This window comes from Quercus robur, chromosome 6, assembly GCF_932294415.1.
Source record: "Quercus robur chromosome 6, dhQueRobu3.1, whole genome shotgun sequence".
In the NCBI taxonomy this organism is placed as follows: Eukaryota; Viridiplantae; Streptophyta; class Magnoliopsida; order Fagales; family Fagaceae; genus Quercus; species Quercus robur.
Window position 1 is genome coordinate 18,461,969 of NC_065539.1, and position 19,679 is coordinate 18,481,647.

The 19,679-nt window shown below is 37.3% G+C and overlaps 1 protein-coding gene across 1 annotated transcript; it reads left to right on the forward strand.

Moving 5' to 3' along the window:
• Positions 1 to 1,106: 1,106 nt before the first annotated feature.
• On the forward strand, positions 1,107 to 5,586 carry LOC126733090 (AAA-ATPase At2g18193-like). The gene is made up of 2 exons (XM_050436241.1): positions 1,107 to 2,274; positions 4,816 to 5,586. Exons 1-2 carry the CDS (start codon positions 1,300 to 1,302, stop codon positions 5,362 to 5,364), a joined length of 1,524 nt encoding a protein of 507 aa, XP_050292198.1. The 5' UTR covers positions 1,107 to 1,299; the 3' UTR covers positions 5,365 to 5,586.
• Positions 5,587 to 19,679: the final 14,093 nt, after the last annotated feature.

Below are 19,679 nucleotides of genomic sequence, written 5' to 3' on the forward strand. Positions count from 1 at the left end.
CAGTAATTGTTCAAGTGATGCACTCGTCTCCGATGACCATCATAAACGTGCCACCACGTTCAGTGGCTTGTGAGTCTTATTGCCAAGGAAAAAAAAAACATTTAAGAAAAATTGGGAAAGGAAAGAGAGAAGGGTTCAAACTTCAAAGTTTGAACAAAAAACCTGAGTCTCAGTTCTCAAATGATATGAAATCCCCAGTCAAAGCTCAATCCCATCATCAATCTATTGTTAACAAAACCTAGATGATCATGGGATGTAATGGGAAGGGTACGAAAAAGTGTTAACTTGAGAAACTTACACACACACGCACCAAAAAAAAAGAGGGGGGGGGCAAAAAATTTCATTATTGCTAGCATCAAATAAAATAAATTGTTAGTAATAGATAATAATAAAAAAAAGTAATATTAATTGTAAACTATATGAAAATAAATAAAAGTTTGCTAATGTAATTATTTTTTAATAATATTTTGAGATTCTCAAAATTTTTTTTTTTTTTTTTTTTTTGAAAACTTGTTTATGTGATGAGTTGTGAATAACAAAGTTATTAATCCACATGAACCCTTCATTTACAACTCTGACAATTTTGATTAGTGAAGCCATGACTTACAACCCGGTATATAATAATAAAAATGGTCATATTAATAGGTGCCTTTAAAATAATTGTTAACAGACTATTTTAAGAAAATTATAATACAATTTTTATTGAAAATTAAAAAAATTATCAAAATATTAATTATTTATACTTTTTTTTTTTTTTACTATAAAACTTTCCTTAAAATGATTCGTTATCAAATGCACATCCGTTTATGTTTCCCTGATAAAAGTTGTGGAATTTGGCGTAACAGCAAACTTTTTGATCGCCGAAAGTAAAAAGGTTCACATATTACTCTGTTCTTGAGAAAGTTATTGGTGAAGCGTGATGCACATATTCTGTCCTTTAATAATGTCCCAAATATTATTTAACATCTCTGGAATGAACAAAAAAGAAATTCTTTCCAGTTTGTTTTATCCACGTTGCGATAATATAATGAGTCAGACAGAATGCTTGAAAAGAAAGCAAAATCTCTCGCTTTTTTAATCAAGTGGGTTAACTACTGTGGACTCCTCAAATGAGGCGAACAGTAGCAACTGATGGAGTTGGACCCCATGTTATAAATGTAAACAAACCCTGCTTGCCCCAATAAAGCAATAAGCACAGGCACAGGCACAGGCAACACTTAAAAAGCAAAAACATAACAAATATCCAAAAATCAGATTGATTTCTGAGCTGTTCAAGATTTTCTTGCTCCAACAGTGAAAATGTTTTCCCTGAAAGAAATGCCATCCACAGCCTCCACATTGTTCTCTGCTTACGCTTCCTTCGCTGCCTCCATGATGATGATTCGATCCATGGCCAACGAGGTGATTCCCCCTGAGCTCCGCTCTTATCTCAACTCCGCTTTCCACTACCTCTTCACTCCACTCTCTTCCACACTCACACTTGTCATCGACGAGTACTGTGGCATGGCTCGAAACCAAGTCTTTGACTCCGCAGAGATGTATCTCCGCACCAAGATAAGCCCCACAACAGATCGACTTCGAGTCAGCAAAAGCTCGCGTCAGAAAAACTTCGCTGTGGCAATCGAGAACGGTGAAGAGGTTGTCGACAGGTTCGACAATGTTCAACTCAAGTGGTACTATGTTTGCACAGAACCCAAGAACGCACACGCCATTGAAAAGCGTTGCTTCGAGCTCACTTTCGATAAGAAATTCAAAGACAAGGTGTTTGAATCTTACTTGCCCTACATTTTGGTGAGAGCTAACTCTATCAAACAAGAAGAGAAGGTGGTGAAGCTGTATAACCGTGAGTGTCCCTTCAGTGACGAGGAGGGAGGCGGTGGTGGAGGCATGTGGGGTTCGATTAATCTCGAGCATCCAGCTACGTTTGATACTTTGGCTATGGATCCGGAGCTTAAGAAATCTATAATTAGTGATTTGGATAGGTTTGTGAGGAGGAAAGAATTCTATAAGAGAGTAGGAAGGGCTTGGAAAAGAGGGTATTTGTTGTATGGTCCTCCTGGTACCGGTAAATCTAGCTTGATTGCTGCCATGGCTAATTACCTCAAGTTTGATATCTATGATTTGGAGCTCACCAGTATTTACTGCAATTCTGATCTAAGAAGGATTTTGTTGTCCACCACAAATAGGTCTATTTTGGTGATTGAGGATATCGATTGCAGTGTAGAGATGAATGATCGGCAAATTCAAGATGAGTATGAACCTCCTCATTCCAAGGTTAGTAAAGTGTTTCTTGTTTTTATTTTTTATTTGAATAAACATGCATAGATGATGTTAATAAACTAAGATAAAAGAGTTATTACAACTGTTTACATAGCAAGTGAAATATGAGTTTTGACCTATTAAAATCTAACAGAGATCTTAGCAGCTTCGAGTAGGAGTGTGCAGAAAATCCACTGACCTGCCTAACCCGACCCACCGAGTTGGGTCGATTTTTAAGGCTTGCTGGGCTGGGTTACAAAAAAAAAAATTTATAATGGGTTAGGTTGGGTTTGGGTCATAAAATTACAAACCCATCAAACCCGACTCGAACCACCCATATTTAATATATATTTAAAATATATTTTATATTTAATAATTTTTTTAAATCAATTATAGGGCACTTTTATATATATATATATATATATATATTTATATATATATTATATATTTAATAATTTAAAAAAAAAAAAAAAAAACCAGTGGTAGAGCAGCAGTTCCTCATACTAATACTAATTTAATATATATATATATATATATAATATTATATAATTAATAAATTTTTTTTAAATAACCAGTTCTTCCTATTCTATATAAAAACCAATTAGTTCACACAAATCCTAATAAATTATTATTGTTGTTTAGTCATTAGTGTTGAGCCTTTAAGGAGTTACATTGATACTAATCTTTAGGTTTTTTTAATATATTAATATTTATATTTTTTTTACTCAATTTAATAATAATAATAATTTATCAAACCCATGGGTTCAATCCGATCCAAACCGACCTATGTGGGTTAGGTTGGACTTATGTGATGAGTTAGGTTGGGTTAAAAATTTTTTGACCTACCATGATGGGTTGGGTCAAAAAATCATCTCAACCCGATCCATGTACACCCCTAGCTTTGAGGGATGCTAATAAGGAATAAGTTAGCTTTTGATGGGATATGGACCTCACGAGGAATAAAGTAATGACCACCACTTTAGGCATTGAGTTGTAGCATCTAATAGCATGGCAATATAGTAGTTATGTAAAAACGGTTTAGCATCAAGTTCAATTATCAAATGAGTGGACTCGACTCAAGTGATATCTCAAGTTGAAGACCATCTCTAAATGTCCATAATTCGACTAAAACACTAGGTTTTTTTTGGATGAAAGACTAAAACACTAGTTGATTGGTCTTGGATATTTAACCCAAACATCATTATGGTCACGGATTAAACCCCCAAGCCGCTAGCTAGATTAATTACCAAAAGAAGAAACATATATATATATATATATATATATTGTTTCTATGTTATGTACCTAGAAAAAATGTCTTAATTTGCTTTCTTGTATTATCGTCAACATGATCATGGAGTTGAAGACCGACATCAGCCGACATCGCCCATGGGTCCCATACTTATTGGGAAATTATTTCATTTGCAACTTGCACACCTTTATTGCTTTCTCTCTCCTGCTTACTTTTTCATCAAAAAATTAGAAAAAGAGTAAAAGACAAAAATAAAGTAAAATTGGCACAACGTTTTGGGGCCGTTGGCGGCCCATACGTAAACGGAAATTCCAAGTTCAACAGCATATTTGTTCCTGCCTTTTTGGTGCTTTGGATTAGATCTTTTTCATTAATTTATTAATTCATTAATGTTTGTTGCACACATCTAAACACACAGCATCCAACTGATGTTCACCATATGGCACACATACTTTTTACATGCAGATGTGTAGATGCTCTTATTAATTTATGTACTGTTTTTTATATTCGATTTTCTAAATACAATTATGTTTTTGTCGTTTACTAATTTTTAAAAAATAAATAAATAAATATTTCTATGAAAAACGAATTTAATATATACGCATTGCATATGACTTCACTTTCATAAAAGAATCAGAACCACACAGCGCCACACCTCACATGACCCGAGTATATTTTGGCTGGATTTGGTACTTCATTCTCCCGGTAAAAACTAAAAAGCACTCGTTTTTGGTACCCTTTTTTTTCCTGAAAAAGTTTCAGGACCTGGTATCAAAAAAAGAAAAAAGAAAAAAGAAAAAGTGTCAATACGTACCACTGGGCCTTAACCCGACCAAAACAAAAGGTATTGAATGTTTGAAACCTTGAACGATCACTTCTCACGTTTCCAGACTTTTCGGTGGGTCAAATTTTGGGAACTATTGTAATCCATATCATTAATGAATCAACAATAATTATTGGGATTTATTAATGCATACCCTTAGAGTATATATTAGTAATCTATTTTAAAAAAATTATAAAAAAATGAAAAAATAATTTATTATTTTGATTTTTTTTATAAAAATTTTCTTAAAATAAATAGTTAGAACACACATTAACCGGACTCATGATTATATATATATATATATATATATGCTAATTAACAGAATAATGATACACTCGATCTTACGTCCACATTTTGATTTTTCATATTCATTTTTATATTTTACAAGTGGAATTTCTTTTTCGTCTTTTAAAATATGTACTTTAACACGTAAATTATAAACATTTCTTTTTCGTCTTAATATAATAATCTATTTTCTTCGCAGTTTACTCTTTCGGGTCTATTAAACTTCATTGATGGCTTGTGGTCTAGTTGCGGCGACGAGCGAATTATTGTGTTCACTACCAACCACAAGGACCGGCTTGACCCTGCCTTGTTGCGTCCCGGTCGAATGGACGTGCATATTAACATGTCATATTGCACTAGTCGTGGCTTCAAACTCTTGGCCTCCAATTACCTTGGCATTCATCATGGAAAATCCCACCCCCTCTATGGAGAAATTGAAGGCCTAATAGACAGCACAAAGGTCACCCCAGCAGAGGTTGCTGAGGAACTAATGAAGAGCGAAGATGCCAATGTTGCTCTTCAAGAGCTTGCCAATTTCCTCAAACGTAAGCAGGTTGAAAGCAATGAAATTAAAGATGAAGATCAAGAAGCAAAGAGGTTGAAAACTGATGGAAATGTGAAGAAAATTGTTAGAAACAAGTTGAAAACTGGTGAGAGAATCTTTAGAAACGGTAGGAGAAGAGGTGTAAGAGGAGGAAGAAGCCTGCGATCAGCCACAAGAAGTGCACAATGTATAATATTTGACTAGTGTAAAATATTAGTGCACGTACGTTTGTCAATAAGAGGGTTCACTCACACTTTACCTATGTGGAAGAAAAGTTATCTTACATTCGTTGATCCTTACAGGTTACAATAGGAATTGTAGTAAAGGAAGATGACTAGAAGATAGAAAGAAAGATCAAGACAAGTACATGGTTTCGTAGTTGTCACTTCTTTGAAGTATATATGGACTAGTACATTGTTGTCCTAATTTTACTAAAGCAGCTTTTTACCAACAAAAAAATGAAAAAGAAAAAAAACCCTATGCCGGCACTCTGCTTTTCTTCTATTTGCAAGCATTCATCAAACTTCTTGGATAATTATTTCATCATTTCAATATTCATCATTCCAACAAGTTGATAAAGTTAAGATATTTTTCCTCGTCAATATTCATCATTCCATAATGACTTGTCTTCAATATGACTAAGGCATCTGACGAGTATCGATAAACTGGTCGTCCAGTGTAAGGACAAACATAAACTGCATCTAAGTCGGGGACAAGTAAATGATGAAAGGCTGGCCATATGAATAGACTAGCCTATGCATATTAAAGTCAGAGGTTAACTCCATCCAACCAGCTGACAACGAGTAAATGTGCCAGAACGGTTACAGAAGCTTTGATGAGCCAATGGTCACCCTTTACACATTAAATAGAATCTTTATTGCCATTAAATGCCTCATTTAATTCATGTGAAAACACCTAGAAGAGCATTAACAGGCATAAATAAATCACCAGAAAGCAAACTATAAAAGGCTATCAAACTGAGGTGGGTCTTTTTCATGAAAAACACAATATACAACTATACTATCAATTCAGAGCGAGAATTTGACTTAGGCATCAAAGTGTCCTTAGCTGGCACCACGCTGGTGAACCTTCTTTTTATTTCTTGTCTTTTCAACAGGCATTGTGGCTCATCCATTGGTAACAACGAGGAGCATACTGACAAGGACAAATTCGTACTTTATCAACTTGGCGCCGTCTATAGGGACTTTGATAAGCCATTGTATTCCTATTGATAAAGCTCCTTAAGACCAATGGAATCCGCTGCAATGACACCCCTGGATCCAGTAGTAATGGCTCAACAAATCCAGATTCTAACGGCCAATGTGTAGGAGCTAATGAAACAGAATGAAGAGTTGAAGCGTCAAGCTCGTTCTGAGGGCAACAACACTTCACTTCATTGATGTAGTCACAGCAAACACAACGAAGAAGTTAGTAGCCCTGAGAACAGCAAGGGAAAAGATGCTTCCGAGTACATCGAGCAATCCACGCACAGTAACAATCACATGATGAAAAGCTTGTGAAGGGAGTTAGACGAGGTGAAAAACACCATGAAGGGGAAGACGGCAATGAACCTCAATGGTATGCTCAAACGAACAGATTCACCTTTCATCGCAAGTGTTCTGGAGTGCCCCTTACTTCCAAAGTTTCGCCTCCTCCAACTAAAGTTCTATGATGACAATGAAAGACCCTCTTGACCACACAGGGGCTTTCAAGACAATTTTGAACCTCCAAAGTCATATGTAGGTCTTTTCCCGTCACTCTCAGGGGAGTTGACAGGGTTTGGTTCAGAAAATTGCCAACGTCCTCAATTGCAAACTTTGAACAACTTAGTAACTCATTTGTTCAGCACTTCATTGGGGGGCAACGTCACAAGAGGCCAACCTCTTTCTTGCTAACAATAAGGCAACAGGATGGGGAAAGCTTGAGAGAGTATGCAAGCGCTTCAACAAAACCGTTCTTGAGATCGACGAAGCTGACGACCAGGTTATAATGACGACCTTTCAGGCTAGATTCAACAATCCTGATCTCGCCTTTTTGCTGGGAAAGACGCCACCAACCTCTATGACAAACCTCCTGTTCAAAGCACAAAAGTACATGAATGGGGAGGACGCTCTCACTACAAAAAGACTGACGGGTAAACGAAAGTAGGAAGAACCTAGTGACTCTCAGGGTAAGAAAAAGGATTGCAAAGACCATTCCTCAGAAACCAAGGCTAGCAAGAGCAGCCCAGAAGTCCCAAAGAAGTTGTTGAACTTCACCTCACTGGTGATGCATGCGGATAAAATCCTAATGCAAATTAAGGATGAACCCGGCTTGAAATGGCTGAAGCCGTTAAGCACGTCCTCGATGAAGCGCGATCCAAAGAAATATTGTTGTTTCGACAAGGATCACGACCATTTCATCGACGAATGTCATGATTTGAAGGAGTTAATTAAGGAGTTGATTCAAAGGGGGAAGCTTCAAAGTTCATCAAGAGAGATCATCAGTCTTGATCAAGAATAGAAGATAAGGCTCATGACGACAATAAAGATGATGAATGAGACAATCCAAAATAGGCCGTAGGGGAAATAAGGATGATAATTGGTGGGCTAGTATCAAGAGGATCATGCAAGTCCCTAAGAAAGGCCTATCAAAGGCAAATCAACAGCGTCCATGTCAAGCATCCCTCAGCAAAGTACCGTCACTTAGAGAATGATGACATAACTTTCTCTAAACGAGATGCAAATGGGACCAAGCAGCCCCATGACAACCCCCTCGACATCATGCTGGAAATTGAAGGCTTCAATATGAAAAGAGTATTTCGATAATAGGAGCTTAGCAAACATCATGTACGTGATGGCCTACCAGCAGCTGAGGTTGGACCCTAAACAACTTTAACCTTTCAAGTCCCCTTTTGTCAATTTTAGTGAAGACCATATTTATCCGAAAGGCATCAGCTCGTTATCAGTCATAGCAGGGACGCATCCAGCTTAGGTAACAAAATAGGTGGATTTTTTTTATCTTTGTTTGTCCATCGTCATACAATGTGATCCTTGGACGACCAACATTAAATCGACTCAAAGTTGTAACCTCGACCTACTGCCTCAAGGTGAAATTCCCAACCCCTCATGGGATTAGAGAAATATGCTGAGATTAACTGCTTGCCCAAGAGTGCTATCAGGAAATACTAACTTCCAAAGAAAATCATGCATGGATGGTTAAGGAGGAGCCTAAGAAGCTTGCTAAAGATTTGGAAGATGTGAAGCTAGTAGAGGGAGATCCTACCAAAGTCACTAAAGTCGGAGAGGGACTTAACCCACCATTGAAGGACAAGATCGTGGAGTTCCTGAAGAAGAATCTAGATATATTCACCTAGACCTATGAAGATATGCCAAGCATAGACAACAGGGTGATAAAGCACTGATTAAATGTCGACTCAACGAAAAAGCCCATCCAACAAAAACAAAGACTCTTTGCTCCTGAAAGGAATAAGGTCGTCATGGAAGAAGTGGAGAAGCTCTTAGCTGCTAGATTTATTAGAGAAGTCTTCTATCCTGAGTGGCTTGCCAATGTCGTCATGGTGAAGAAGTCCAATGGAAAATGGTGAATGTGTGTTGTTTTCATAGACCTCAACCATGCCTGCCCGAAAGATAGCCTCCCACTCTCTAGAATTGACCAACTTGTGGATTCTACAGCTGGTCATGAGTTGCTGACTTTCATGAATGCCTTTTCAGGCTATAACCAAATCCGCATAAACGAGGAAGACCAAGAAAAAATAGCCTTCGTCACTAGCCAGGGGTTGTACTACTACAAAGTCATGTGGTTCGGCCTGAAAAATGCAGGGGATACCTAATAGAGGCTAGTGAATAACATGTTCAACAAACATATTGGACAAAATATGGAGGTATATGTGGATGACATACTTGTAAAAAGCAAAAAAGCAGAGTCGCACCTGAACGATAAGATTTTGAGAAAGTATCTGATGAGATTAAACCAGGCAAAGTCCATATTTAGGGTCTTGTCAGACAAGTTTTTGGGGTTTATGGTTTCCCAACGAGGAATTGAGGCCAACCCAGAGAAGGTTAAGGCCATACTTGACATGACCTCTCCAAAAAGTGTAAAGGAAGTATAGAGGTTAACTGGACGAATTGTAGCACTGAACAGGTTCATCTCTAGGGCCACAGATAAGTACCTTCCATTTTGTAAGATACTAAAGCAAGCTTTCTAGTGGACAAAGGAGTGTGAAATAGCTTTCCAAGCCCTTAAGCAATACTTGTCCAAACCACCACTCCTATGTCCATCTGTCAAAGGAGAAGCTCTGTTCCTTTACTTGGGTGTATCACAAACGGCTATGAACTCAACACTAATTCATGAAAAGCTCAAGGTCCAAATGCCTATTTACTATACAAGCTAGACCTTTTAAGGCGCAGAGACGAGATACCCAAAGATAGAGCTTTTGCTTTGATCATTGCATACAGGAAGCTTCATCCATATTTCCAGGCTCACACCATCCTTATCATGACGGACCAAACCCGCCAAAAAGCCATGGGCAGGCCAGATGCTACAGGAAGAATGGTTCAATGGGCTGTGGAGTTAAGTCAATTTGATATTAACTATAAACTTCGACAGCAATTAAAGCTCAGGCATTAGCTGACTTCGTCGCTAAGTTCACCATGATGGATCAAGACCCAAAAGCAAATTACTATACAGTATATACAGATAGGTCGTCAGCCGCAGGTGTTGGGGGAATAGGTGTGATCCTCCTATCTCTTGAGAAAGACATCCTCAAGTACGGGGTCCAACTTCAGTTTCCAGCAACAAACAATGAAGCGGAGTATGAGACAATACTTACAGGTCTGAGGGTCGTAAAAGCCTTGGGGGTCAGAAACTTAAAGTTGAATTTAAACTCAAAGCTAGTAGTAGGGCAAATAACCAAGAAGTATGAAGCAAAGGAAGACAGGATGAAAAGGTACTTAAGACTTACCAATCAGTTAATTTCTAACTTTGATGATATCAGGATTACTCAAGTACCCACGAAGGAGAACTTCGAAGCAGACAAAATGGCTAGACTTGCCTCGTCCAACAATGATGCAGGACGACCCGGACTATACATAGAGTTGCAAAGCTTCCCAAGCATAGAAAGGTTAGATGTAATCTACGTCCAATCCAAAGGCAGCTAGATGGACCCAATAATCACTTACATCAGAGATGGCACGCTCCCACCAGACCCTTCAGAGGCTAGAAAGATCAAAGGTCATTCAGATTCACAATCCTGAATGACGAGCTGTACAAAAGGGAGTTTTCCTAACCCTACTTGAAGTGTCTAGACTCTGAAGATGTTGCATACATGTTGAGTGAAATCCAGAAGGTGTCTGTGGAAATCATTCAAGCCCAAGATCACTTGTGGGGAAAGTGGTTCGAGCAGGACATTTCTGGTTGACCATGCAAAAGGATGTAGCCCAGGTCATCCAAAAGTGCGACAAGTGTCAACAGTTTGGAAATGTGTAACACGTCCCAGCGAAGCACATGACGAACATTTCATCACCATGGCCTTTCTCAACATGGGGAGTTGACATTGTAGGTGGGTGAAAGCAAAACCATTAGCAGCAATCATAGAAGCCAAGATACAACATTTTATCTAAAAAAACATTGTTTGTCGATTTGTGATACCGAGTGTGATCATCTCTAACAATGGACAACAGTTTAACAGTAACAAGTGTAGAGATTTCTGTAAGGAGCTGGGGATCAGAAATCATTATTCTTCCCCCGAACACCCGCAAGCCAATGGCCAGACCGAAATCACAAATCAAACTTTGGTTAAGCTAATCAAAGCTCGACTTGTGGGGGCAAAGGGAGCATGGCCTAAAGAGCTTCCAGGAGTCCTATAGGCCTACAAGATGACTGCAAGAACATCGACAGGAGAAACGCCTTTGAAACTGGCATTTGGAACTGAAGCAATGATTCTTATGGAAGTTAGGATGTCAAACCTTAGATGGACATGTTATGATGAACACAACATTGATAAGGGACTGAAACTCGCCCTCGATTGCTTACCTGAGGTCAGCGAGGATGCGGCTCAAATGATGGCTCTATACCATGAAAGGATGACAAGGCACCACAATCAAAGGGTGAAGCTGAAAAGATTTAATCTTGGAGATATGGTTCTATGGAAGGTTTTGCAAGCCACCAATGATCCAACCCAAGGAAAGCTAGGCCCCAATTGGAAGGGTCCTTATAAGGTCGTCCATTATTCAAGAAGAGGGAGCTACTACTTAGAAGATATGAACAAAAAATCTTTACCTCATCCTTAGAATGCAGAGTACCTCAAGAAGTACTACCAATGAAGAAGCTAACACCCAGCATCAATAAGTTCCAAAATCTGGAATACCTTGTCTTATTCACTGACAAATAAGCGAGATTTTATTGTTTTCATGCATAAGTTTTACTTTCAGTAGTTTCCGTTTTTGTTAAGTATAATCCTTGTAATACCTTTTATAAGCAAGGATGAATAAAACAAATAAGGCATCTCTAAATCCATTTCTTTTCAAATGATCGAGTCTCAAACATGTTGATGAAAAACTTCTTCCGCCAAAGCGATGAGTTTAAAGCATAACATCAATGATAAAAACTATGTTAACATAATGACGGGTTTAAATCATAATCTCAATGATAAAAACTCTGTCAACATAATGACGAGTTTAAATCATAATCTCTATGATAAAAACTCCTTCAACATAATGACGAGTTCAAATCATAATCTCTATGATAAAAACTCCATCAACATAATGACGAGTTTAAATCATAATCTTAATGATAAAAACTCCATCCACTAAGTGACGAGTTTAAATCATGATCTCTATGATAAAAATTCCAACAATGAGTTTAAATCATAACAAGTTTAAATTGTAACGAATTTAAATCATAATTTATATGATAAAAACCCTATCTATGAAACGATGAGTTTAAATCATAGCACCTGCAAAACGACAAGCCAAAGTCACAATATCGGTGGCAAAAAACTACGTCTATAAAATTGCAAGTTAAAGTTACATCCTTCGTGCCAAAAACTCTATCTACCAATGATAAAGTTGCAAACATTGACAAAGGCTTTGCTTAGGCAAATAAAAATGTATACACATGTATCTATGTGTAAAAGTCTATGCATTCGTGAAAGCAGATTATTGCCCTGGCAACAAAAGGTCTTCCTAAAAACAAGACCATGAGGTGGCAAAATGCATAAAATTTCCTACAAACAAATCTCATCATCCTCAACAAAGATCAACATAGTAAAAGGGCTTGATAAGAAGACATTCAAGAAAAACTTCAAGACAAGACAAGCAATTAAGCAAAAGCCTCAAAACAAAGAGGCAATAAGTGAGCTAAACAGTTAATAAAAGCCTCAAAATCAAGAGGCAATAAGTGTTCAAATGAAAAGCTAAAGGCCCCAAAACAAGGAGGCAGCCATTATTCTCCAAAAAGAAATATATATATATATATATATATATTAAGAGGGGGGCACAGTAGCTTCATCTCCTTGGTCTCCGTCAGTAATAGTAGTGTCCATCCTTCCAACAGCGTCAACTTCAATTTCCTTTTGTTCTTTGGCCTCATCCACAAGAATTTTTGTATCTATCTTTTCAAAATCCAGGTTTAGAGAAGTCCACAACAAGGCTATGGTGCTTCATTGTCCATCTTTGTAGGAACTCAAAACCTTTGAAGTACTGGATAAACTAGAGGTCAGAAAATTACTCAGATTGCATGAATTACTGGACAACCTTCTCTCTCTCAGCACTAGTTCTTAAGAGAGCAGCCTAGATTTCTTTGTCTTCCTGGATGACAAGCATCTTCTCCACACACAAGGCTTCATTAAGCTCCTTAATTTTCTCATTGGCCTTGTTAGACTTGTCCATAGTGGCAATCAAGTTCTTCCTCAATTTTGAGCTCTTTGCCTCAACGGAAGGACCTATAAGAGGTAAGAAGAAAGTCTTTAAAATAAAAAAGATATATGCACGAAACAAAGGAGTATACCTACACCAACTTGTGAATATGGCAACTAACCAACTCGTGGGAAGGAATAGATGTCAGACTCTTAAGCTCGTTGTCAATAACTACATTATAGGTTGACCAAGTGTAGTGGCCGGGTCATCCCAGACGCTCTTCACAACTTTGTCTTTCCCTTTAGAACGAGTGGTGAAGGGAGTAAAGGCTGCAACCTCAAGAGACTGAGTGGGGGAAGACGGGGCAATTTGAACAGATGGAAGCACCACGGTATCACCCTTCTCGTCACCCAATTTTCGTTTTTTTGACTAAGCGGCAAGAGAGGACAGAGATTCATTCTTAATCCCTCTGATACAAGCGTACTTCTCCTTACTGTACCTAATGGCCATTTCTATTAACCAAAAAGTTAAGTTAGCAATCAAACATAGTAGAGATGAGGCCAACGAAGACAAATTGATTTTGAGAATTGCAAAGACAAACTTACTTTTCTCTTTGTGGTGAATTTTTCTAACACATATTTTGAAGGTTCAGGTCCCAAACAACAGTCAAACAAGTGACGAGGATCAACCAAGTCGTCAAAATCTTCAATCTCCTTAGCAAAAGCAAGAGCTAAATGAACTCGTTCACAATACTAGCTTTCCAACTTAAGACGATCAGAAACTGAAAAGATCAGAAGAAAAACAGGGTTATACAAAAAAAAGTACACACCAACAACTTCCCATTTCTGTAGTAATCTTGGGACGTTCCCCCAGAAGTCATTAAACACAGCTTCCTAACTTGTTCCAAAAATGAAAAAATATCGTGATTTCCAATCAGGAAAAGATGAGGGAAAGCCAGAGACGACCCTAGATTTTCTATCCCAGGGTAAAGGCTCAAAATACCCATACTTGGTGCAGGTTTTCAAGAGGTACAAATGCAAAAACTCATTTAACGTTATCATATCTCCATCATAAGCAGATACCCAGATGGACATACAACTTAGGGATGAGTTGACCAAGGTTAATTTGGAAATTATGCTGAAGTTTCATAATAAACGAATGGACGGGGAAGCAAAGACCACACAGAAAGTCAGCCTCATAGAAGCACACTTCTCCATGGGCAAAGCTACAAGCTTTTTTGCTAGGACAACGCAATCTAATGGAGGTACCTTTGGGAAACTATAATCTTTTCCTAAACCCATTCAAATGCTTCTCTTTCAAAGAGCAAATTTCAAAAAGGGCATGCAAAGGAGGCGAGGAAGAAGACGAAGGCCATTTTGACACAACGATGTCAACAGCCTTGCACAAGGACTCAACATTTGAGGACAACCCTGTCTCTAATTCACTCGACCTAACGTCATCTTCCCTATACTTAATGGTTGTCATCTCCAAATGGTGTTTTATCAAGGAATGGATAATCAAAGGATAAAGGGAGAACAAAATGAGCTTAAGTGCAGTGAAATGAAACGCAACACAAAAAAACCAACCTGAGGACACCGACCAGAAGAGTACTCAAGAAAAACCCTTAATCTAGCAAAGAAAAAGGAAATTGAATGGCACTCTTGACTAAAGAATTCAAAACCAACCGTCAAAACATAGAGAAAGGAGACCTTACCAGAATTAAAGTGCGCCAAAATCTAGGCGATTTCGCACACACCATGAATAAAGAATAGACACGTGTCTCTTACCTAGGAAATAGTTGTTTCGCATTTAAGATGGAAGAGAAATATCGGGAAACGAAAAGATACGAACCGTCATATCTAGTCACATTCCTATGCTTATCCAAAGCCTTAACAACAAAGGAATTAGGGGGCAACTAACGAGTATCAGTAAACCGGTCGTCCAGTGTAAGGACGAACATAAACCACATCTAAGTCGGGAACAAGCAAATGTTGAAAGGTTGTCCGTATGAATAAATGAGTCTATTCATATTAAAGTCAGAGGGTAGCTTCATCAGGCTAGCTGACAACGAGTAAATACGCCGAAACAGTTACAGAAGCTTTGATTAGCCAACAGTAACTCATTACACATTAAACAGAATCTTCATTGCCATTTGTTAGGTTCTAAGTACTTAGGAACTAATGTATTAAAACTCTAATTTGTATTGTTGGCAAACCATGATTAAAACAGGTTTTTAGTCTTGTTTTATACTTGCTCAAAGTATGTGTTTTATGTAAAGTTGGAATCGAACTGCTCGATCGATCAAGAATTAGACTCGACCGATCAAAATTCGGGCAAAATGTTTTTTCTACAGAATTTCCAACTCAGCCCTAAACCCATATGACGTGTAGGGTTTTATATTTTGCCCTAGGTATAAAAGGGAAACCCTAGCCACATTTTTTAAGTCGCTTTATTTGCTCTGTGTGTGAATCTCTTGTGAGATCTGAGAGGTGGTTGCCTTCACACATGCTTAGAATTATCAAGAAGAAGATTTCATTGAGAGCTTAATGATCATTCAGTTGCTAAACTAAAGAGCTTAAAAATACACAAGCGAGAGTGCTTGTACTTACTGGAGAATCCAAGAAAAAAGGAGTTCGTGGTCTCGAAGCTGTCACGTGGTCGTGTCAGTAAGTTTTCTATTGGTGGATAGCAATAGGATGTTAGTGGTCTCAGTCACTATTGTAAAACTTCAATTCTTTCATAGTGGATTCAAGTTTACCTTGAGAATAGCTAAGTTAAATCCTCCCCAGGTTTTTACCGGTGTGGTTTCCTGGGTCATCATATCTTTGTGTTCTTTATATTCCGCACTTTACATTGATACGATAATATGATTTTGTTAACCTAGATCTGAAATTTGGACTAAGTAATCACTTGGCTAATTAACTAGGTTAATCCAATCGTGTTTTAAGAGGTCTAAAAACGTACAAGTGGTATCAGAACAGGTAACTCTCTTGTTGTAGATCTTTTGATCTTTGAGCTGATTCTTGACCCCTGTTGTCATGGATTCTTGGAAAATCTTTTTACTTATATGTCAACTTGCCTACTTGTTGTTTTTGTCTCTTATTGCTTTTGCTAAACCTTTCCTTGAGTATCTTGGTCTAAACACATGTGATGATAATTATTTGTGTTATACTGCTATAACCGCCTTAAAGGCACGTGATTCTTGTCTTTGGTATTTGGATAGTGGTTGTTCCAAGCATATAACAGGAAACAAAGGTTTATTCAAGACACTCTTTGAAGGAAAGATTGGGACAATCACTTTTGGAGATGGAAGCAAATTTGTGATCAAAGGCATTGGAATTGTGGACATTCCAGGTTTGCCAGTCTTTGAAGATATTTGGTATGTTGATGGATTGAAGGCTAACTTACTCAGCATCAATCAGATTTGTGACAATGGACTGAATGTTCTCTTCACTAAGTATGAATGTGAGATACTTGATGGAGGAGGTGACTGTATGTATGTTGGTGTAAGGACGGCTGACAACTATTATGGTATAACACCAAGTATAAGCAACAAGTGCTTTAGTGCAAAGATCGATCAAGTTAACTTGTGGCATCAATGGTTGGGACATGCAAGTCATAAGCAATTAGAGAAGATTTTCAAGTGTGATGCAGTTATTGGTTTACCTAAGTTTGAGAAAATAGCTAAGTGCATCTGTGGACCATGTCAGATAGGTAAACAAGTGAAATCGACACATCCGTCTGTAGCTAGTGTTAAAACTTCAAGACCTCTAGAGTTATTGCACATTGATCTTATGGGTCCTACTAGAGTTCATAGTTTAGGTGGAAAGAAATATATTCTAGTTGTTGTGGATGACTTTACTAGATATACTTGGGTTATGCTTTTGAAAGATAAAGCTAAGGCTCCTCAGAAGATAATACATCTATGCAAGAAATTGCAGGTTAAGAAAGATACTGTGATAGTCAGAATCAGAAGTGATCATGGAAGAGAATTTGAGAATACCAAGCTGGCTACCTTCTGCAATAATCAAGACACACATTTAAGAGTTCTCTTCATCCAAGACACCTTAACAAAATGGAATAGTGGAACGAAAGAACAGGGTTGTTCAGGAGATTGCACGTGTCATGCTACACAATAAAAAGTTTCCCAAATCCTTCTGGGGAGAAGCAATTAACACTGCTTGTCATACACTCAACCGGGTGTATTTCAGATCTGATTCCAAGAAAACTCTCTATGAACTCTGGAGAGGAAAGAAGCCTATTGTTAAATATTTCATGATATTTGGTAGTAATTATTACATTCTACGTGATAGAGAGAACCTAGAAAATTTTGATGTAAAGAGTGATAAGGGATATTTTCTAGGATACTCCTCTAGTAGAGCGTATAGAGTATATAATCTGAGAACCAAAACAGTCATGGAATCTTCAAATGTTGTGATCAATGATGAAGTATGTTCAGAAGCACATTCAGAAAACATTGCTCCGATTCAAGATAAGTCTATGGAGGTTGATGACTCACTTCTTGTTGATTAAGTGAGGAAGCATAGTGATGAAGAGTTGATGGTGCTGAATGATGTAGTTTCTATGCCATCAAGTCCAAAACCATCCACACCGGTTCATGAGACTCAACAAGCACAACATGAGTTTAGTCCTTCATTAGAACAAAAAGGTACCTCCACATCTCTAATTAAAGGTCCATCCTCTAGAGTAAGGCTAAATCATCCTACTACAAATATATTGGGAAGTTTGAATGATAACATGAGATAAAGATTAAAAACCTTAAATGTAATTACTCACTCATGCTATCTGTCCCAATTTGAACCGAAGAAAGTAGATGAAGCACTTCAAGATATTGATTGGGTTAATTCTATGCATGAAGAACTTCATCAATTTGTTCGGAATGATGTGTGGGAATTAGTTCCTAGACCAAAGGGAGTAATTGTGATTGGAACTAAATGGATCTTTAAGAACAAGTCAGATGAACATGGCACTGCTATCAGGAATAAATCAAGACTTGTTGCTTAAGGTTACACACAAGTGGAAATGATTGATTTTGATGAGACCTTTGCACCGGTAGCAATATTGGAATCCATTAATTTACTTTTGGCTATAACTAGTCATCTGAATTTCAAGCTGTATCAAATGGATGTCAAGAGTTCTTTCTTGAATGGAATGTTGCAAGAAGAGTTATATGTTAAACAACTAAAGGGTTTTTGTTGATCCTCACAGACCAGATAATGTTTATAAGTTGAAGAAAACCCTCTATGGTTTGAAACAAGCTCCACGGGCCTGGTATAATAGGTTGACTGCATATCTCACTGAGCATGGCTTCAAAAGAGGATTTGCAGATTCTACTCTCTTCATACGAAATGATAAGGATTACTTTATAATATCTCAAATTTATGTTGATGATATTGTTTTTAGTGCTACTAATGATTATTTTGCTCAATCTTTTGCAGATGAAATAAAGGTAATGTTTGAAATGAATATGGTTGGTGAACTAAATTATTTCTTAAGATTGCAAGTGAAGCAAACAGATTCTGGAATTTACATCAACTAAGCAAAGTATACCAAGAATCTAGTCAAGAGACTTAGACTTGATAATATTGCACATGCTAGAACACCAATGGTTGCCAATGCAAAATTAACCAATGATCCATCTGGTGAGTCAGTCAATGTTACACTTATAGAAGCATGATTGGTTGTCTTTTATATTTAACTGCTAGTCAGCCTAATATTGCTTTTAGTGTTGGTGTTTGTTCTAGATTTCAATCTAATCCTAAGGTTTCACATCTAAATACTGTTAAACGAATCATAAAATATGTTGGTGAAACTTGTGATTATAGATTGTTTTATAGCAAAGAGTCAAATATGTCTCTTACTGGATTCTCTGATTTTAATTGGGCCGGTAATGCTGATGACAGAAAAAGCACCACAGGTGAGTGTTTTTATGTAGGAGCCAATCTTGTTGCTTGGATGAGTAAAAAGCAAAATTCTGTATCTTTGTCTACTACAGAGGCAGAATATATTGCTGCTAGAAGTTGTTGTTCATAGCTTCTTTGGATGAAAAAACTTTTGAGTGATTATGGAATAGCACAAGACACCATGGTTGTTTATTGTGATAATTCTAGTGCTATAGATATTTCTAAGAACCCTGTTCAGCATTCTAAGACTAAACATATAGAGATTAGATATCACTTTATTAGGGACTTGGTTCAAAGGAAGATTGTGGCTCTTGAGTATATTCCTACTGAACGTCAAAATGCTTACATCTTCACCAAACCTCTTGATAGAAGTAAGTTTGAGACACTTCGTCAAGTAATTGGTGTGATTCCGTGTCCCTAGTCGGCTTTGGCTTTTTTGGTCCTTGTGTTCATTGTTCTACTCTTTGTGACCATTGTTTTTTTTTTTTTTTTTTTTTTTTTTTTGCATTGCATTGCATTGCATTACATTCATGCACTTCATTCTAGGATTTTTTTTTTTTTTTAATTCTTTTCAAATTAAAAAAAAAAAAAAAAAAAAAAGAAGCAAATTGTGTTTTGCATTTATTTTCTTGGCATTGAAAACAAGGTTGGTCAATTTTTTTTTACATAACATGTCTTTGTACCTTGTTTAGCTTGGATTAGCTTATTTATTGCACTTTACTAGTTGAAACTTTGTAGT